The 22,663-nt window shown below is 39.5% G+C and overlaps 1 protein-coding gene across 5 annotated transcripts in view; it reads left to right on the top strand.

The window, feature by feature from the left end:
* LOC119780510 (protocadherin-15-like) overlaps positions 1-22,663 on the top strand; it is a 336,939-nt gene that overhangs the window by 139,399 nt on the left and 174,877 nt on the right. For all 5 annotated transcript variants that reach the window (XM_038280587.1, XM_038280586.1, XM_038280585.1 and 2 more), the window contains 2 exons: positions 6,174-6,282; positions 16,792-16,904. In XM_038280587.1, the coding sequence (XP_038136515.1) occupies positions 6,174-6,282; positions 16,792-16,904 (222 nt within the window). The remainder of the gene's footprint in view (positions 1-6,173; positions 6,283-16,791; positions 16,905-22,663) is intronic.

The raw sequence follows: 22,663 nt of genomic DNA, 5'->3' as shown, positions 1-22,663 counted from the left end.
GTTGATGACTCGAGAAATCCTAAAGGGTCCGATGAATCTCGGGGAGAGTTTTCGAGACATCCCCTTGAGGGGGATGTCTCGAGTGGAGAGCCACACCTCCTGGCCCTCTGAGTACTCGGGGGCGGGACGTCTCTTGGCGTCGGCGAAACGTTTTGCAGATGCTGATGACTGATTGAGTGTGGAGATGGTTTCCCTCCAAATCCTCTGGCAACGGCGAATGTGATGATTGACGGACAGCACCGATATCTCTCTCTCATCTGCGGGGAAAAGAGGTGGTTGATATCCGAGACTGACCTGAAATGGGGACTGTCCAGTGGATGCAGAACGGAGAGAGTTGTGGGCGTATTCTATCCACGGGAGGTATTGACTCCAATCCACGGGGTTATTGGAGGTGAGACAGCAGAGGGTGGATTCCAGCTGCTGGTTCATACGTTCTGTCTGGCCGTTGGATTGAGGGTGGTAACCTGAAGTGAGGGATGGTTTGCAACCGAGAGCAGAACAGAAAGCCTTCCATACCTGTGAGATGAATTGTGGACCTCTGTCCGAGAGGATTTCCTGGGGAATGCCATGAAGTCGGAAAACATGTTTAATAAGTAGCTGGGCTGTCTGGAAGGCCGTGGGAAGTTTCCTGAGGGGTACTAGATGGCAGGACTTCGAGGAACGATCAACAATGGTTAGAATGGTGGACATACCTCGGGAGACAGGGAGACCGGTGACAAAATCAATGGCAATGTGGGACCAAGGACGCGAGGGAACAGGTAGTGGTTGAAGCAGGCCTGAAGGAGGTTGGTGTGAGGCTTTGTTGCGGGCACATGTGGGGCAAGCCAACACATACTCCTTTACGTCCTTGTGGAGTGTGGGCCACCAGAAGCGCCTGGAGATGAGAGCAACTGTTCTACTCACTCCTGGATGAGCGGTGAATTTGGCGGCATGCATCCACTGGATCAGACGGGACCTGACAGAAGATGGGACATAAGAACGATTAGGCGGACCGGTACCTGGATCTGGTTCTGTGGCTAGGGCAGAGTTGATAAGATCCGTTATCTCCCAATTGACCACTCCAATGGTACATGAAGCTGGAAGGACAGGTTCAGGTGTCTCTGGATGATCGGCGGAGTAGAGACGAGAGAGAGAATCGGGCTTCACGTTCTTGGATCCAGGTCTGTAGGAAATGATAAGGTTGAAACGTGAGAAGAAGATTGACCACCTGGATTGGCGAGGATTTGCCTGCTTGGTTGACTGGATGTAAGCCAGGTTCTTGTGGTCTGTCCATACAAGAACCGGATGCTCAGCTCCCTCCAGCCAATGTCTCCATTCTTCCAACGCCAACTTAATAGCCAAGAGCTCTCGGTCACCCATGTCATAGTTCTGTTCTGCGGAAGAGAGTCTACGAGAGAAGAATGCGCATGGGTGTATCTTCTGATCAGAGTCGAGCCACTGGGAGAGAACCGCTCCAACCCCAGAATCAGAAGCATCCACCTCTAGGATGAACTGTTTTGTTGGGTCAGGTTGTCTCAGAACGGGAGCTCTAGAAAACAAGGATTTGAGTTTCTCAAAGGTGGCTTGAGCCTCGGGAGTCCACTGAAAAGTTTGTTTAATGGAAGTCAGAGAGGTTAATGGAAGGGCGGTTTGACTGTAGTTTCTGATGAATCGACAATAGAAGTTAGCGAACCCTAAAAACCTCTGTAGCTGTTTTCGGTTTTCAGGAACTGGCCAGTCTAAAACTGCTTTGATCTTGTCTTCTGAAGGTTTTACCTGGCCGCCCTCGAGCACAAACCCCAAAAAGGTGACTGAAGGTTGATGGAATTCGCACTTCTCGGCTTTCACGAACAACTTATTCTCCAGTAGTCTCTGTAAGACAAGACGGACATGTCTCTTGTGTTCCTGGAGGTCCTTGGAATAGATGAGAATGTCATCAATGTACACAAAAACAAACACGTTGAGGAAATCTCTGAGAACATCATTAACCAAAGCCTGAAAGCAGGCAGGAGCGTTTGTTAAACCGAAGGGCATCACCAGGTATTCGAATTGACCCAAGGGTGTCTTAAAGGCAGTTTTCCATTCATCACCCTCTCGTATCCTAAGGAGATGATAGGCGTTTCTTAAGTCCAGCTTGGAAAACACTGTTGCACCCTGTACAGGTTCAAAAGCAGAGGCGAGAAGAGGCAGTGGGTATTTATTTTTAATTGTGATCTGATTCAAACCTCGATAATCAATACAGGGTCTCAGGGAACCATCCTTCTTGCCCACGAAGAAGAAACCGGCGCCCAATGGAGAGGATGAAGGGCGAATTATTCCAGCAGCTAATGATTCGTTGATGTATTTTTCCATTGTTTCTCTTTCGGGCTTGGAAATGTTATACAATCTGCTGCTAGGAAGGGGTGCACCAGGTAAAAGTTCAATGGCGCAATCGTATGGTCTGTGTGGAGGTAGGGACGTCGCACTGACCTTACTGAAGACAGGGGCTAGGTCATGGTACTCAGAGGGAACTGAAGAAAGGTCAGGAGAGTCCATCTCCCCCCCACCACTAGGAGGCCCCACCACAGGGGCAGCAGAACGAAGGCAGGTTTCGTGGCACGTAGTGGACCATGATTCCAGAAGACGTTTAGTCCAATTAATGTGAGGGTTATGCTTCTCCAACCACTCGAACCCGAGGACCAGCGGGGAACATGCAGAGGGAAAAACAAAGAAAGTTATTGTCTCTCGGTGGTTACCTGACAGCAGTAGCTCGAGGGGCTGGGTTTGGTGGGTAACACGGTGGAGTCTTTTTCCGTCTATGGCGGACACACTGAGAGGCTGAGAGAGAGGAACGGTTTTAATCTGGAGTTGCTGGACGAGGTTAGAGTCGATTAGGTTACGCTCACAGCCTGAGTCGATGAAAGCGGAGAAAGAGAGACTTTGGTTATCACAGAAGAGCGTGGCAGGCAGCAACAAACGAGGAGATTTTATTGTATTAATTTGGCCCGCCAGACTACTCAGATCCTCTGGCGGGCCCCGGCTTTTGATTTAGCCGGACAGGAGGCGATGAAGTGTCCACTCTCGCCACAGTAGATACATAGCTTACTTAGGAAACGCCTCTGTCTCTCCTCTGGAGTGAGCCTAGTGTGTTCCACCTGCATAGGTTCAAAATCCCTTTCCCCCGAATGAGAGGCTTGAACGGGCAATGGTAGAGATTGGGACTTAGACCTCTGAGTGGGCATCTGCTCTGTAGAGGGAGAACAAACAGTCACATTAAGAGAGGCAGAAGAGAAATTGCTCAGCTTCTTAGAACTGTTTCTGGCTCGAATCCTATTATCAAGCCTAATGGAAAGGCGAATTAAATCTTCGAGGGAAGCTGGTTCGTCGAGGGTTGCTAGTTCATCTTTAATCTGTTCGTTTAATGCCATGAAGAAGGCTCCCTTCAAGGCGCTTTGGTTCCATCCGGAAGCTGCCGCCTTAACCCGGAAGTTTATTGAAAAATCTGCCACCGATGAATTTCCTTGTTTAAGGCTGAAAGGAGCTCTGGAATCAATAGTTTTGTCAGTTTCCTGGTTGAAAACCTGGGTAAATTCAGCAATGAAGTCAGAAAAACGGCAATTTAAACTGTCGTCCGTGGCAAATCTTGCCTGAGCCCATTCCAAGGCTCTTCCTGTTAACTGAGAAAGAATGAACGTTATCTTCTTGTGATCTGTGGAAAAGCTACCAGGAGAGTTCTGAAATATCAACCGACACTGGAATAAAAATCCTTTGCAATCTTTCATGTTACCGGAGAATTTCTCAGGAAGACTAGGACGGAACTCTGATGACGTCACAGGTTGTGACCTCGGGGGAGGGACTGGACCCGGAAATGGTTGCTGAACAGACGCAGCATTAGCGCTGTTGAAGTAATTTACAAAACCCTGGATTGCTTGATTCTGTCTTTCAATGTGGGTGTTTAACTCACGTAGAGCCAGGCCATGTCCATGGATTTGGGCAGCCTGTTCCTCTAATCGACGGAGTTGGTGAACTGCTGGGCCTTGAGTTTGGCCGCAGTGTTCTGTCATGATGGGTTCTCAAATGGAGACCCAATTATGCAGAACACCACTTGACGGACACAAGGATGAAAGTTTAACACGTTTATTATGCACAACACACAGAATGTACTGAAGACAGGTTCGGGCCTGGGTTCTGGTTTCACCGGAGTCTGCGTGAGAGACAGAGCGGTTAAGGACTGCTGACTGGATTTGATTTCCAAGTGAGCTCTGATTGTACCTTGAGGGTTCTTGAGGTTCTCTTTGGGGAGAGTCACTGTTGGTTCTGGAGAGGTGTTTATCAGCAGAGTCCGTTAGCTGCTTCAGCGTCTCACGTCTAGCTTGAACAGACCTTAGCTTAGGTTTCCCAGCTCTGGTCCAGAGCTGCTTGGAGGTTCTCAGAGAATCTTCAGGGTTTGGCTCAGAGGGTCGGCTCGGCAGGTTAGCTCTTCCTGAGCTTTCACGGAGGAGACACGGGTTTCCTGGAAACACAGAGATAGTGGTTAGAATCCAACCTGGATTCAAAGTCATGGAGATACTCAAAGATCTAGGCTTTAGCGCTGACCAACTGGAACAACACTGCGGCGTTGAGGCAAGGTCTGAAGACAGCTTATGTAGTGGATCCTCTGATGATCTTGACGAGCTGCAGCTGTGCAGGAGGCTCCCTCAGAGGATCCACGGCGGACTCTGCTGGAGAAATATGGGATTTCTCCAGCTCCCAACAGATAGGAGATGTTTTAGATCCAATTAAGTGCACTTTACATGGAACTGTTATGTCTTTAGTTTTGCACCTAATGTCCATCTGCTTTTGTTATTAATATATAGGGTATATTTATATATTTTTTGATTTGTTACATTTCGTAACAATATTTAGGTCAAGTTTAAAGACTTCCCTCAGAATGCAAGGTATACTGATCATTCATTGTCGGTTGGATCAGATATTGGTTGGTACTTAACCAGGTAAATTTGTCAGTTTGGATCAGAAAAAAACTGGAACGGTGCATCTCTATTAGATTACAGCCAGTAATCCAGGTTCTAAAGCAGCCCCATACCATCATATATTGGTATGATGATCACGTAGAATACTTTTATTCAAAAAACAAAATGATATACAAAATAGATAAACATTTCTATCTTTTATGGTCAGGGGAGGTCTTAGCTTTTTTCAAACAGGGCAAGTTTTGTTTTTTTTTTCTTTTTCTTTTTCTGAATGGTTGTCCTCTATTTGTGAAAATCAAATATAAAACTAACTTTTGTGTTTTTATTTTGGTAGTTTTTGCCTGGTGTTATTTTTTATTGATGTATCTTTTTAACTCTAAAACTTTTCACTTAAATAAAACTGCAGAAACAACTGTATCTGTAACAAACACATTTTCACAGCACGTTATATGTCAGACGCAATGCACTCCATTTGGAAAATTCATGTTAGATGTCACTTGAGATATGATATCCAGGTCTGTTGCTTTTATGCATTAAAAATCTTTTAATTCAATATATCAAGGGTTTTCCCATTGGGGACCATGGCATATTGCACTAGTGTAAATCAATATCATTGCGTGACCACAAACAAACATACATGGAGGCACACTTGCCATTTTCCATCACATTTGGTGTGCACATAAAGTAAACACAGGCAGGCAGGTGGAAAATGTGAGAAATTGATTTTCAATGTGTGCAGTGAACTTTTACCTATAGAAATGATTCCCTTTTATCAGTGAGAAATGAAAAGGAAATGTAAAGTTATTACATTCTAGATTACTATAGAGCAGAGATCTTCCAGGTACGTCTAAACAAATTAGTGTGGAAGATCACAAATGTTCATTTTGCAGCACCTTGCAAAAGTATTCATAATCTTTCGTCTTCTTTTATTTTAGTCCTTCACGAACAAAACTTTCATTCTATGCAGCACTAATCACAAAGCTTATGACTGTTCAATAAATGTAAAATAGCACATACTGTATATCCATTATGAGCTAAAAGGGGAATGGTCATTTGTAATTGCTCAGTAGTTTAAGCAGATCTCATGAAAAACCTCAGGCATCTGAGCATCTGCGTGATTAAAATTAAAGGTAGTCAGAAAAAAAAAAATAGAAATTTTTTTTATGATTCAATCTTAAAAAACCTTTAAATCAACAGCGCAAAGAACTCTGCATGTAACGTTCTTTTCTTTTGTTATGTTGCCAGAACAAGACGAATCCCCTTAATGTGACGCCTCCTATTCAAGCTGTGGACCAGGATAGAAACATACAACCTCCCTCTGACAGACCTGGGATCCTTTACTCCATCCTTATTGGTAGGTTCTACTTTTTCAGCTCAGATTTGTTTGGCAGAAGGTACCACAACAGAGTTGTGTGTTTTTAACTTCTAATATCTTCTGTAAAAGTAGTCAATGGGAGGGAGTGAGCATGCATTAACTTTTTGTTTAACATAATTTTTTTCTTTTATAAAGACAGCTATAATTACAAAAACAGAAGCAAATTCCACCTGAGGCCTGTACCATGATGCAGGATTACCGATTAGCTAGATAATTACAGGTTCAACTCAGACTTGCCAGTACCACTAAGCTGGATTCATTCTCAACTAGGCTAGTTACCATGCTAACATACGTTGAACGGCAAACCTGCTTAGGTTAGGTTACAGGTTTGATCTGAATCCTTGAGAACACTCCACCCCACAGTCAATCAGCTGGAAAGAAAAATGTTGATCATGAAGATCAAAAAGCAGTTAAAACTAAATATTTTCTTGACAAGTTACATGTTTTTATTTGTCTAATATTATTTTTCATTATTTTTCTTTTCTTTTTTTTTTTTACACATACCAAGTTTTTACTATAATGTATTTGTTTCCTCCTGTATGATGTCCTTATATGCCGCTGGCATTCACTTTTTTTTTTGTTTTTGTTATTTCTCTATTTTACATTACCGTATTTTCACGACTATAAGGCGCACTTAAACGTCTTTTTTTTTCCTCAAAATGTGCGGTGCGCCCTATGGTGCGGTGCCCCCTATGTGTGTTGTAACTGCGACTTTTGAGACCACCTCATTGAGGAGATGATGAAAGAGTGGCTGAATGTAAGGAGACCAGGTGTTTTTTTTTTCCACCCCTCACCATCGCTGTTAATATGTAACTCCATGCGTGCCCATCTCACAGCTGATGTGAAAAACATGGGGAAACAAATGAATGCTGTGCTCGCTGTTCAACCGCTCGACATCGGTGTGAACCGGACCCAGCAGGTGCAGCAGAAGCAGCGAGTTTACATGCAAAGTCAATGGTTGACGCGCATATAGGTGCAGCAAAAGGTCCCGCAGCGCGTTTTGGTGCAGCACGTCGGGAGCGTTTAAGCATCTGAAGCGCCGCCAACGCGCTGCTGCTGCTCGAGATGGAAAAATTGAAGTTTTGCTGCTGGACGCGCCGCATCAACCAATCAGAGAAGCAGATCTGGGAGCTGACAGCGAGACAGACACAGCGCTCTGATGACATATGATATTAAATGAAAAAGGCTGGGTGGATGCGTGGCTGAGGCAGGTGTATCTGAGAAGACGGTGGTTTTTTCCACGCATCACCATTGCTGCGTGCCCATCTCACAGCCGATGTGAAAAAAAGGTGAATCAAATGAACACTGTGCTCGCCGTTATCCCGGGGGTCTGACAAAGGAACTTCCACCGCTCGACATCGGTTTTAAGCGGCCGTCCAAAGTAAGGCTGTGGAGCGATGGATGACAGACGGAGACCACAGTTTCAGGATAAGTGGAAGGCAGCGCCGGGCAAGTTACGCCACCGTTTGCGGATGGATTGTAGATGCTTGGACTAACGTGTCTGCTGGCTCTGTTGTTCAAGCTTTTGCAAAAGCCGGCATTATTTCTGAGGAGCTGCGCTGCACGGAAAGTGACTGACAGCGAAGAAGGGGAAACTGGCACGTCTGATTTAGCGCAGCTGTTTTATTCAGAAACAGAGGATGATGACTTTGATGGGTTTGATTAATACTTTGTAATAAATACATGAATAAAGCACAATCATACTCAGTTTTGCTCCCGCTCTATTTTTCTACCTGAAAGCTTAATTCAACAGCTGCCTCTGGGCGCGTCTCCTCCTCTTCATCGCGGTGGCTGGCAGGTGTTTTTTCATCTAAATAATCTAAATCTTGCAGCTATATTTGCTGTGATGAGTGGGAATAAAGTAGTTTTAATATGTTTTTAAGTGAGAAAGGCCACCTGAAAACTTAATAATTGCAGTCAGTTCATCCAGATTATCTATTTCTGTCGGAGCCGCTCAGACCCCCACATACCAGCGGTGCACCGACAGTAAATCCCTTCAACAGCAGCCTCACCGCGGCTGCTGGCAGGTGTTTTTCATCTAAATAATTTAAACTGCAGGCACCAGGATACCGGCAATAAAAGCGAACATATTCCGTCGGCAGGTTTCAGGATTTTAAGTTAATTTAGGAGTGACCACAGCGCTGTGTCATCTGCGATGTGTCTGTCTCACGGCCAGCTGCCAGGTTTGATTAATACTTTGTAATAAATACATGAATAAAGCACAATCATACTCAGTTTTGCCCCCGCTGTATTTTTAAATACGCAGTAGAGCTATTTAAAGGTAGTAGAGGACATGTACCTGTATATAAAAAACGCGCCCTATAGTCCGGTGCGCCTTATGTGTGTGTTAAATACAGAAATGGGACACATAACTGAGAGTGCGCCTTTTAGTCCGGTGCGCCTTGTGGTCGTGAAAATACGGTATTTCAATTTGTGGGGCACAGAGACAGAAGTGAAAAAAAATCTTGGAGTGGAAATTAAAAAGTCTGCTCTATTGATGTGACCCTGGCTTTACAAAAAATGTAACCAACTGATAAAAACAAAAAAACTGCTACTATTGTATGAGGGGTCCCAGATAATTCCAACACAGAGTTAGAAAATGACAAAAGAATTTAGCTGCTAATTTGCTAATCCTTCAATTTATGATGTACAGTCAATTCATTCTAGCTATACTTTTCTCAATTATTGAAGATTCAAGATTTAAATAAGTTGCTGTTGTTCAATTTCATGTAATTTTGAGTTAGGAACAAAGCTTTTATGAAGTTTTCTGAGCTTTTTGAAAGTCAGACAGTTTGTATAATCGATGAAAACAAAGAATTGCATTTTCTGTTTATGAAGATTGCATTTTAGGAATATCCGGATTTTATTTTCACCAATGCACTTCTTGCGCTTGCACAGCTCAGGGTGACATCAGTTCATAATTTTTTGTTCTTAGATATGAATCCAAAAATAATAAGCTAGGTGACTGTATAGCCTAAGTAGCTGCAAATATTTGATTTGTTATATTTCCAATGTGAAACATTTTATTAAAGCATTTTCTTATCTTGGATTTGGTACTTTAAATTAGGTTCACCTCCAAACGGGAACGATTAAAATAAAGCTAGTTCTTGAAAGTAATGTATGTAATTTTTGATTGATATTAGGAAACAAAGGGGGTTAAAAATTAGATTTTTAAGCCACATTGTCCAACCCTACCTGATGTTAATCTTGCATAACATTCACATGCTCCCAGCACACAGGGTTTGTCAATTGTGGGTTAAAATGTTAAGCTAGTTTGTGTATGTGTCAGTTAGTCTTTATCTGAATTTAAAGAGAAAGATATATTTTTTAGTAAAATTTCAAAAAGAATTTAGAAATTATTAGATCATGCACGTATGGTAGCATTCGGTGAAAATACAACCTGTTTTCTGTGTTGTGGTGGTCAATAAAATAATGCATTTGTAATAACGGAAATAACCAAGATTACAAAACTAAAAGTATAACTATAGTTACTATTGTCACATATATAATGCTGATGTAATAATTGCAAAATATTGGACACTGTCACTGTAACTATAGTTGTTGTTACACATTAGCTAGACTCCTTCCTTTCCTCTCTCCTCATATTGGTTATGGCTCCAACCCTTACAATTATTACCCGGTTTAGAGTTTATATGAAAGCTAATAAACTGGATGAACAGTATATGGCTGGCTTCCCAACCGCCTGCTTCCTGAATTCCTACTTTTTCAGTATATAAGTAAGGCAGTCAGGTAGTCCATGACCATGTAGTTCTAATCCATACATCAAGGTATCGGCATCTCCTATTCTCATCCAACTACACTTGTTTAAACCATTTTATTTTGGTAGCTAGGAATAGGCTCTAAAGACATTGTTTTAAAATAAGTTTTGCCACAGGCTAGGACTGGTTGATATGACCTAAAATTCAATATCTGACATTTTCCCCTCTGATTGGCAACACTTCAATGTCCAGGTCTAGCAACGTCCCATATGTCTCAGATTAGCACAGATTCTCAAACTGCTTGGCAGCTTGAACCCAGAACCAAAGCTATAGCTTGGTAAATGAATCAACATGATCAGCTCAAACGGTTCTGAACAACATCCCTGGAACAATGTGGTGATATTCACTGACCAGTTCAAAGTCGGTATAGTTTTTCTAAGGAAACTGAGGATCAGCAACCCAGAACTGATTCTAAACCACAGGAAATTGAGCAACTGACTTAGCCTTGCTAGTTACATGGTAGTCTTTGCTTCTCCCCTGGATATGCTCCAAGGTCTGCCTACAAGCAAAATTGGTCATCTACACTTACCAGTTACTCCTAATCCCTCAAGGCCTTAGGATGTTGATACTTTACAATTTAATAAAAAGCTTCTAACTATGATTGGTGTGAAATAAGAATTGAGCTCACCTCATTTGACACTGTGTTAATATTATTTAGAATATAAAAATCTTTCTGTGCAGTACCTTTGACAGTTTTCACCACCTTTAATAAAGCCGTAAATAACAACCTAAAAATAAATTATTTTTATGAAGACATGGCCACCCTAAGATGCCATCTCTTCTCCCAGCCCACTCGCAGTGAGCTTTCATGTTAAGACGAGATGCTATTTTCATGTTGCCATTTATTGACCTTTCAAGATCATCACACAGCTGCATTACTTGAAAGAGACGACTGTCTGTCCTATTTTGAAGATTGTTGAGGATCTTTGAACCCCTGGACCGGGTTATATTAAGAAAACAGTAAGTTTCATAAAAGAATGGAACTTTGCAGACAATCTGATTAAATTAACAAACACACACACAGCCCCATACATGCATGCATGCATACATACATACATACATACATACATACATACATACATACATACATACATACATACATACATACATACATACATACATACATACATACATACATACATACATACATACAGTACATGCAAATCAGCACATAACATACATACATACATACATTTGTGTGTGTTTGCTATTTCTCTAACATTTAAGGTAGTACAATGTAACGAAAGCATGGTACGCGATAATAGAGGTGAATTTCTCTTATCATTTCACTTTTAATGTTTTTTTTGCCTTTGATGCACAGCAAACAATGACCAATTATAACAAGCTGTCTTTGAAGTTACTGGACAAAATTTAAGATCAGATTGTTCTATCTTCTACAGCTTTGCTTTTGAAAATGTTGCATTTAGAGAATGCTATTTTGGTTATGACACGACCATTTAACAATCTTTTTAGTCCAAGTAATGTCACACCTGCACAAACTCTCCATAGTCTGTTATTATAACAAGGCCTACTTTGTGGCCACATTAACCAAAATATGAGTGTTTTGCTCAAAACAGGTGCAAAACATCTATTTGCAAACTTGTTAGCAGCTTCGAGCTTGCTAAAATTTTCAATTTTTTTTAACTTTTTTTTGTCTAACTGCAAACCTACAATAAATTTAAGTTTGTCTGACAAACATGAACTGTCCTGGTTGTAGTTATCTGACATATGCTTTATTTGAACATTTTGCTAACATTTTGTGGCAGAGAGATTAGAAAGATTCAAAAGAATCTGACCGTGCAAGTCTATCAGTCACGGGAAGGGAGCAAAGATGTCACTAAAAGATACACACTGCAGCAAATTAAACGAAATTCTGGTCAACCTTAATAATTAACAGTTTATTAGCAAAAAAGCAAAACAAATGTTATAACTTATCCAGGTTGTTCAAAGAGTTAGATAGAGATGGCTGTGTGTAGTAACTATCTTATGTACTGTAATGGTTGGTTTCTATTTTAAATTTTTTTGTACTCGTAAAACTTTTACATTTTAGATCCAACAGACACATAGACCAAAACAGAAAGGGAAATGACTAAAAGGAAAGGAAGAGAGGTGAGGAAAATGGCTTAAATGATGATAATTTCCTAAGAATAAAGGAGATAAAAAGGGATAAAAGGAATATAAGATAACATCCAATGAGCCTGCTCCTTCAGCTCCACAGAGAGACATTGAAAAAGAATAACACAACAAAAAGTTTTGCAGGTATAAAGTGGTCAGTATTACTTTGAATTTGAGGAAGCTTCTTTCTGAAAACACTCCGTTATATAACAATTGACATGTCTTTTTGTTTTGTTTTTTTGCTTAAAGCCAAACTTTTAATAGACATCTGGAGATTTACAATCTCCAATGGGGAACAAATTAGCAGCACCATCTTCTAATTTGGTTGAACACAGGTATTTTTGAAATTATAAATGTCCAGGGCCATGGTGAAACATAAAATATTTAAGGTGAGAAATCAAGAAAGAGATTTAGGTAAGGCGTGATAAGTTTGACTGTGGACAGGAGAGGAAGCACTTGTTCCGAAACTTTAATTAAATTCAATGTGGTCACTTCATTGGCTCATCCTGCTGCTTGAAGCTTGTGCTCTTGTTAAATCCTGATGATGCATTTCTTATTTTGTTTGGCTAGTGCATCCTCTAGTTTCTTCCCGTATGCCTCTCTGCTCTTTCTAATCTTGTCTTATTTTAGTTGTTTTGTATCCTCCCCGACACTTCCCTGTTTTCCCTGCTTCAGCTTGCATTGTTCTTTCGTTTTATTTAGTGGTTCCTTCAAATCACTGGTGGTAGAGAGTTTGTTATTGGGAAAACATTGCACTTTTTGTAGTAGAAAAGGTATTATTTTCCACATAGAAGGTTGAATATTCAGCCACATACTCAGGTATGGCATCAATGAGTTATGGCATTTTGTTGGAATAGTGCAATCCATTCTGTAGCCTCAAAGCTATTCATTAGTGTTTCTTCAGCTTTCTGTCACAATTTTAATAGTTGTTTTTATAACAGGTTGCCGATGAAGAGAGTTGTATGAATTCTTGACATTTGCTTAAAACAAAATGTATGTTTTTTTTCCTCCTGTTGAGCAGCTGCTTCAGAGCTGACACTTCACAGTAGCATGCGTTGGATTGCAATCTCTTTTTTTATTCCTGCTTGTGTCGCTCATCTTTGAAACGTCTGCCTGCTCATACGATCAGAAAATTGGGAAAGGAAATATTGAAGGATATCAACCTACTTTCTCATCTCAGTGAAATACATAATACCTTCGTCCCAATAATTGGACTGGGTTCCTGTTAGTGCTAAGAGGTAATCTATTTTATTTGCCAAACATCTCACATTGCCCATTATGAATGATAGAGGAAGAGTTTTGAATGTCCCTCTTCTCTCTCTCCTCTTTACTCCTGTTTTACTTATATGACCTGAGATCAGTGCTTTAGGAGAAAATGAAACGATGATGCAGACCTAAATGCCATAAAAATGAGTTGCATTACAGTTTGCAGCAGTAAAATAAATGTCTTCTCAGTATTAGGCATGGGTTCAACAAGCTCATGCCTCTTAAACTGTATTATTTTACCCTCGTCAGTGCTCCATCCACACGTGTCACATTCTGTTTTTAGGGAAACAAGTACTTGGGAGGCACAAAAAAATTAAGCTTGTGATAAATCACAATTGCAGTAATCATAATAATAACATACTTAACATAAACTGTGTAGAGCACATTATTAGACGTAAGCATGGCAAAAAATATTTGTCCAAAAAAGAGATTGACCTCTCTCCATTGCACTCCACCCCCCACCCCACTCCCCGTATTAGCTCGGTAAGAAAATTAATTAATGAAAAAGCTATACTACAGGTGGTACTTTAGCAGAGTCATTACTGATTAATCAAAAACAGCTTGGTAATAGGACTGTTGGAAAAAAAAATCACAATTAGGTTTTGTCAAAGTTAATGAGGAAATGCATATTAATGCCACGTCTTTATGTTTTTTGGAAATGCATATACTTCTGTGGTTAAACAACACTGCAGTTTGACCATTACCTTGTTTCAGCTGTTTCTATCTATTTTCTATCTATGTTCTTAAAAATTCAGAATTCAGCTCCTCTTTGTCACACCTCCTGTCCAACTCTTCTTGGAGTACTCAAAGTGAGGAGGAGAAACAAAAACGACATTTGGATTTTTTGTTAATGTTAAAAAAAACATGATTTTAAATGCAGTATTTCACAACCTAAGCAACACTTGAATGAAAAAACATGAATAAGGATTCCCCATTCAGCCTTCAAAAAGAAAACGATGTAGAGATTTAATATTAGATATAAATTCTGGCTTACATCATGAACTGCACTGTGCAGTAACAAGTAATATGCAGCATGTTAAGATAATTGTTTGAAGGATGACTGTAAATTTGAGTCCTTTTTGGAGCAGCCAGGTCAGCATCATTGGTATGATAATTTTTCTCAATTTTTTCACTCATCAAACTCCAACAGCCACATGAATGCAAGCATTTTTGGATTTCTATTGACACTATTTCTTTTAAACAAATTGGCTACAAGCTATGAACTGAAATTGTAAAAAGTGCATTATTGGATTCCATCTGACTTCCCCGACTTCACCTACTACAACTTTTACAACTACTTACTGAATCGGCAATCTTACTGTTCAGGAAAACACTGGAGGCTACTAAAAGTTTAGATGCCTACAGCCATTTTGTGTTTACTAGTAAACCTAGTACATCTTTACAAGTAAAGATTGACAGCCTACTAAGCTTATAATACATTGTGGGAAACCCTGCATGTCTGTTTATAGATTAACATTTTGATTTTCAAAATAAGCAGAATATCAACATAGTTTTGCACACATTTATACTATAGCAAGTATTTCCAAAGAAAATGTCCTTCTGCCAAGGAATGCTGAATGCTTAAAGTAAATCAAGAGGTGTTTAAAAAAGATATTGTTTTTTCAACTGTGCAGACCATTGTAGCGCTGTTATTGTATTACATTTATCTCCTGCCAAATGAATTTGGGGATTTTTCTGTTTTGTTTCATGGGTAAAATGAAAAAGGCAATTTTTTTTTTTTTTTTAAGGAAAAGTCCAGTCAGTAAGGACTGATCAATGGATCATTATCTATACCTAAAACTAATATGTTTGCAGTAATTTAATAAATTTAGCATTAATCAGTAAAAATAATACAAATAATACTTTTTGCCGTGATCACTGAGTCTAGGAACGGCCATTTTTGCCCAAATATAGTAGCACCTCACTCCTGACATCTTCCGGCAGTGACGTCATGGTGCGGTTTACAAGCAAAATCAATGGGAACTATTACACACACATCTGCAATCAACAACAATTTTTCTTTAGATTCCGAGAGGACTTCACCATCAAAATTCACAAGAGCTATAGTTAAAATGACAATGACCTTGTGCATGGCAGTTTGACGTTGCAATACTCGGGCAAAATTGAAAAAAAAGAGTTATTTTACCTTTACGATTCATTATCCACCACGGGTTCGTTGTTGGATTGTCAATTTGAAGAAGGACAATTTGCCATTGAACTTCTGGCCAGAGAAAAAACATGTCATATCTAGCCAATATTTCAAACAAGACTGGGAATGGGACTTGCTCAACAGCCAATACCGCACCGTGACGTCACAAACTGGTAGGTGGCAGTAGTGTTCTTTGAAGAACATGGATGCCTCCAATAAAGCACATTCAAATGAGAATTACTTTTAATTTAAAAAACCCTTATCATTTATCAAACAGTATGTTATAATTTTATATTTAAAGTAGTTTAGGGATTTTGAATTCTTAATATGACCGGACTTTTCCTTTAGATTATTCATCATGGTCTGTTTTTACATTTTGCAAGGCTGGTCCCTTACCAGGCTGTGTTTAAGTTCCAATGTATTACAATGCAAGATAAATTCTGTTCTGTTTGCAGACTAACACTTGGAGCCTTATGTTTTAAGAGTTAATCCAGTTTTTTTGCTTTAAAAATCTGCATTCAACTTTGTCTTTTAATTATATATTCTTAAGTTGTTTAAAATGTATAAAAATGAAAAGAAAAAATGACAGTTGTATAAAATGTGCATTTCTGTATCTGTGTGTACTCAACCTGATCATCTGTACAGTAGATAATGTACCTTGTACACATAACTTTCAAACCAAGGCAGTTAGAATAATTTCATACACTATAGTGTACTACTTTTGCCAGAAGTCTATAAACCTCTGACTTCACGTTAAATGTTTAGCCTTACATTTTGTTCTACATGTGTTTCGTCAGAGAGAAGGAAAACACCACAAATCTGAGAAAAAAAAAACACATCAATGTTTGCTAAAAAAAAGAAGTATCATATTTTTGGAGATGCACAGGAGGCACATAATTATGCACATGTGGCCAAGTTTCCTCTCTCCTTATGAGAACTTGATTTCCCCACAGAACAATGCAGCATTTTAAGCACCATTTATGAATGTGAGCTGTGAGGGCTCATCCGTTCCCTTCGAACGCTAAGATGAGAAAACCAGGAGTATTAGTCATGCCTCCCAATCCTTTTTTCACAGTCTACCATGACACACCAAACATTCATATATTTTCTTTAACTCTCTCTCCTTCTCACTCAGTGATGTTTTCCTATGTGCTGATTTTTATTTGCTCTTTTCTTTAGGCAAACCAACGTCCTATGCAGAATATTTCAGCTTAAACAAAACCACAGCAGAACTCATGCTGCTTAAACCCATTGACAGGGAGCTCTACCGCAGGTTTGATCTGGTTATCAAGGTAAGAAAAACCTGAAAATTCACGCAATGCATTTTTTTTTTATCCTTTTCAAGACAGAGTATTCTTGACTTTACCAGACAGATATTGATGCCTAGTAATACCAAAAATTACTGAAGCTTTTGGTTGAAAAGCTTATATAAGTACAATTTCCCAATTAGATAATATATTTGATAAAAAAGGGAATCTGTCATGAAAAAAAGGGAAGATGTATTTGGATAGGACATTTATTGTGAACACTTCTAGGGGCGTAATCATGAAAGATTCCAGAATATTTTTTCAAATTTCACTTAGTGGGCAGGAGTCAGAATATGCTTTATTGCCAAGTAGTGTTTTACATGTAAAATGAATTTGTTGTGGTGATTGGGTGCTACACAAAGACAAGGGAACATGAGGCTTAGGCATAAATTCAGCTTAAATACTCTTACCCTGCTCCAGCCTACTAGCACAGCTCCACACCCCCGCCTCAGCCAATCATCATTCCAGCCTTTTTATTGTCATTACACTGTCACAAGTACAGAGCAACGAAATGAACCCTCTGCATATAAGCCATCCCCTTTCGGAACAGACTCAAGGCTCTACATTTAAACCTTTAAAGCCGAGGATGCTATTACTTTCCAACTGAACTCCAATCCTCCTACACCACTTCAATAACTTCAAACCACTGACCCGTCTATGGCTACCCTCACTTGACTACCCTCGTGGGAGTAAAGAAATATTTAACCTATATCTACGGTACCTGCTCATGCAGATCTACAGTACTACATTAAGCACCAATGTCTTCTGCTGGGGTCTAAACGCCAAAGAGATACAATATATATTGTTTTATGTCCCTAAAACTTTCTTATCACTGTTTTTCCAATGTATGAGTCTCTCCAAGTAGGAATACAGTTGACTTAAATAGATACAGGAGTAAAACACCTTTTAAAAAAAGCAAGATGTTTATGAAGAGCACCACATAAGTCATTGAAATAGCTACAACAGTATTGTATTAACTGGACCGAATATGGAGACTGAATGCTTCAGCCAACATAAATCATGGCCAAGTTAGTGTCATGACTCAGAACAGAAGGACCCTGTAATTCAAGGCGGGAGAGACAGTGGGATAACTCAAAGCGTTTATTAAAAACAGAGGTGGGCTATTGATCCGCGGTAGCAGCGGCTAGGGAAGGGCACCTCCCATCACTGGAAACTCTGGTTGGGGAAAAACAAGTTTGCGACCATTATTATCTGACGGAGGATGATTAACCATGTGAGTCACTAAACTGGTTTACAGTAATACTTCAGCCCATCATCAGAGAACAAGGTAGGATCCAACCGAAGGGCTGCCAAAAAGATATGGCAGGCGCCGCCCAGAGTGTTCCAGATGCTGCATCCCCAGAGAACATGCAGGAGTCAGTGCCCGGGCAGGGAAACAGAACAGGAAGGCTTGGAGGTCCAGTAGTCAGTAGCCTGGTCAGGGATACCAATCAGAAAAGGAACAGGCTGGTCCAGAGTTCCAGGAGTCCACAGACAGTTCAGGCAGAACTTTCAGACGGGAACAGACACGCTCAGTGGATGAGAGGCAGGTCAGGATCATCAAATCAGAAAAACAAAGGAACACTAAAAACTCTCTCTCCCCTGGCCCCTGAGAATGAGCTCTAGAACAAGAGTAATAATCTCCCTCCGATGGCTGGGACTGAGCCATATAAATAGGAGATGGAGCAGGTGGATTAGATGAGCAGTAAAGAGCAACTGGGCAGATTTGGACAGGTGAATCAGTGAGGCCAGCCATCAGTGCCAACATCATGACAGTTGGTGGCCATGACAGGTAGTGGTCTGTGGTTTTGAAAGTACAATGAATGAAAGCCACTAACCTTCTCAGAAGCTAAGATCTTGCACTGGCTCTGATGATTGATCCCAGATGCTTGATGTATGATTGAGATCAATCAATGACTGATCCAAATCTTGACTGCTCTAGACAGGGCTAAAGTTAGTGGGTGAGTTGTCCAGGGGTCATGCACAAAGAAGCAGTCCACAGAGCAGAAGATTTTAAATTTAGTTCCAAAAGTTTCTCTCAATTTAGACATGATAATCGGTTGGTAAATCAGCTATGCGCGGGCTATCTGAGAACGTGTTGCACGTGTTTATGCACAAAACCATATAGCAAGCATGTGAATGTGAATTTAAAACCAATAGTTTTATTTCGCATAAGCAAAAAGTAAAAAAAGACAGGAGAATCACAATAGTGCTGCAATAACGAACATTTAACAGCACCTCAGAATTTTTTCCAGATGTATATCATACATAATTTTAGAAATCATAATAGTAATCGTTGTAGTGGCAGCTAATACGCATTTAACCTTATACATATAATGGTCTCATACTAGCTATATAATTTGAAACACAGATCAGCAAAAGCTGAGTAGAGAGGGACAGTGCTATGGCTGCCCAGTAAAAAAAAGTTAAAAAAGTATTAACTTCTGAATCAGTTCTGCTCTGTTTGTACTTATTAGAGCAGACATTTCTGATAAGAACAAAACAGCAACAAAAAAACAACGAGCTGGGCTGTGTGCATGTTAGATGCTTTCAAAGCCTGTGCTGGATTATGTGTTGTGCCGAATGACAGTTTGCCATATTTTTTTTTTCTTAAAGGACACAGACATTTGATTGAACATATATACTCAAATAGTGCAAAGATTCACTGTATATCCAATAATTACACTTCATAGACAGAACACCCTCATTGCCAGCCTGAAATTAAGAAAAATGACCTAATGTTCATGTTGTGGTTTGCATTGAAAGCATTTTACTGCGTTTTGTTTTCCAAAGTGTGACTTAAGGCAACAAAACATTTTTTGCCCTAGGTCACACCTAAATGCTAGGATTGTTTGTCATATAATTTGAGCATACATCAGTCTATAAACATGACTCCCAGAGAAGCAGTGGGTTAACTGTTTTCCCATAAATAATTTCGGAGGGCAAATTATACTTATAAAAGCTTTATTTGTATATAGTTCAAATTTACACCATTCTACATATTTGTCTTTGCTCCCTGCATATATTTTTTATACGTAATAGGTATATTCGATATATTCTTATTTGTTCCTGATGTTTAAAAAGCTTTCTAAAGCCAAAAGACCGTAGCATAGAATTGTAAACATTAAAAAGTTGTCCAGCGGTGCCAGCTATTTCAAGTGTGTGTGTGTGTGTGGGGGGGGGTGGGGGGGATGGGGGGGGATTATCATCAGGGCTTGTTTAAATGTTCTAAACAAATAACAGTTATCTTGTGGGCATTAAGCCCAGGGTGAAGTGAAATTACTCCTGCTGAATAATGTCAGAAGGGTTATCTTGTGTAGGCATAAATTGTAGAATGATGTCGTTAAACAGCGAATGGTGCTTACGCCTTTGCTGTAAACCACTGTATCCATGCAGACATGGAAATTAATTGACTAGATCTGGATCATAAAAGTTATTTTCTGAAATTAGCAATTTTCAACATTTAGGTTGCTAGCTATTAAGTCATCTTGTTTTTGTTGTTGTTTTAGTAAAAGGGATTATGAAAACTGTTCCACTGATAGAAGGTGAGAAGGGAAGGCTTGATATCAAACATAGTTTGTTGGAATTGGTCTGATCATATTTATCATATAAATTTTCCTTACATCAGTAAAAAAAAATCAGCAAAGTAATTCTTCAGACAGAGAACATTGTTGCCATTAGAAAGGATATTGAATTGTGTTGTATTGTAACTATATAAGAGGGCTAAGAACGAGGGATCCAAGACCATTTCTCAGGTTCATAATCCTCCCAGTCGACAAGATAATGAAAGCCCCTTCCTCAGGGACGTAAAATGTAAATTCTTTATTGTCCCAAAATGGGGAAATTCACTTTCTGCATTTTAACCCATCCCCTAGGGGAGCAATGAGCTGCCATTGTGTGGCGCCCTGGGAGCAGTGTAGGATTAAGGGTCTTGCTCAGATAACCAGAGTGCAGACTCTTGGATCGAACCGGGTGCTTGCAACCTTCTCAGAGCACACCCTTAACCTTATATAAATTAAACATCGAATGAAAACTGCTTATATTTAATTTGGCTTATTTCCGGGTATCTCTGTATAATATTGATTTTTTTTTATAATCTGAAACATTTTAATACATCCATAAACTAACACTTTGTTAATTTTAATCATATTTATTTATTTTTCGCTGTGTTCTTTTGCCTATTGCTGCCTTGAAGATTGAATTCTTTTTTATCTACAGCATTCCAGTAGAAGTGTCAATGTTTTGTATTGCTGAGTAGTATTTAAAAATTTCATAATTCCCTCCTACTCAACTAAAGGCCTAGTTCCAGGTCAGGAAAAATGCCAAAACATGATGCTTCTAAACCATCATTCAGTGTATGTATGGTTGAGCGCTCAGAGGGGAGTCCAAATGTTTGTTGTTGTTGTTTTTTTTGCTTTTGCTGCTTCTTTGTTCTTTTTTTATTAGCTGGACTAGAATTTTTCATTAAACAAAAAATGTAGTCTTGTCATCCTATTCCAAGGTTCAGACAGATGAAGGCTACAGCATTGTATGATAGCTGTATTCACTTTGCCCTACTGTACGTTAGATATAAGTCTTTGAAATTCTTTTTGTACCCCACTACTCGCTTGTTTTTTTGGCAAGGAGATCCTGCAGATTCTTTTGGAGCTCTCTGCAGAACACTTTGTGACTTTTGATGCGAACGTGACTATTACATGTCAGGTAAAAGCCCCCCAAAAAAGGCTAAATTACAAAAAAAATTATTTTTAATGGCAACATGCTTGTTCTGACTCTTATTTAACATAACAAATGTGATGATTTATTCTGAACACAGTCACATTCTCAATTATAAAATGCTGTGCACACAGACACATCCACATTATTTTTGCTGCTCCTAAAATATTTAAATTTGTTTCTCAGTTGTATTGTACAAAGTATTGTTCCATTTAAATGTGTAAAAGGCTTTTACATCACAAAAGCCATCATTTGAACCAGCATGTGTGCAATATTTATATGCACTGTATACAATCACAATTATTTTCTATTTTCTACTAACAGCATGGCATTTCCCCTCTAAGGTTAGATTGTGAAAATGTTTTAAGAAAGGTTTAATCTAAACATATGATGCAACATTGCAAGTTTTAATTTTTTATTTTATTTTAGATATATAGGTATTTAAGTTTTGAGTGCCTCTTTGTAAGGATTCATGCAAGAATGTAAATTCAGACAGAAAGATAAATGATGTTCTGATTTTTTTTGGATTGTGAGGTTTGCCTTTTTAGACTGGTTCTAGGAATACAAATTGGACCAGCAAAATCCCAAAAGACAATATTTCCTGATTTATGTATTGGCAGTAACTGTGTCAGTTATTATTTATAATGACAAAACAAGGTAAATGTTTTATCATCCATAAGTAGAAAGAATCTTTAATTAGTGTTGTTCTTTAGGGCATAGGACTTTGAATCCTGAGTTTGTGAGTTCGATCCCCCAGTCCCACAGACTGCCACTCTGGCTCCCTGAGCAAGACCCTTAGCCACACGCTGCTCCCCGGGCGCCGCACAATGGCAGCCCACTGCTCCCCAAAGGGATGGGTTAGATGCAGAGAATTTTTCCCAGTTTGCTAAAGACTGGGAAGCTTTTCTATAATTCCTCATTTATAACTCATCTTGTATTGCATAAGCCGTATCCTAGGTCAGTTTCTTCTTACCTCTAAATAAAGTTGTGCTGTAAAATTGCAATAATGGTTTGTACTGCTGCATTTGAAT

The sequence above is a fragment of the Cyprinodon tularosa genome, unplaced genomic scaffold, assembly GCF_016077235.1.
Source record: "Cyprinodon tularosa strain WSP-4 unplaced genomic scaffold, ASM1607723v1 ctg161, whole genome shotgun sequence".
Classification (NCBI taxonomy): Eukaryota; Metazoa; Chordata; class Actinopteri; order Cyprinodontiformes; family Cyprinodontidae; genus Cyprinodon; species Cyprinodon tularosa.
This window is presented reverse-complemented; position numbering and strand designations above follow the sequence as displayed.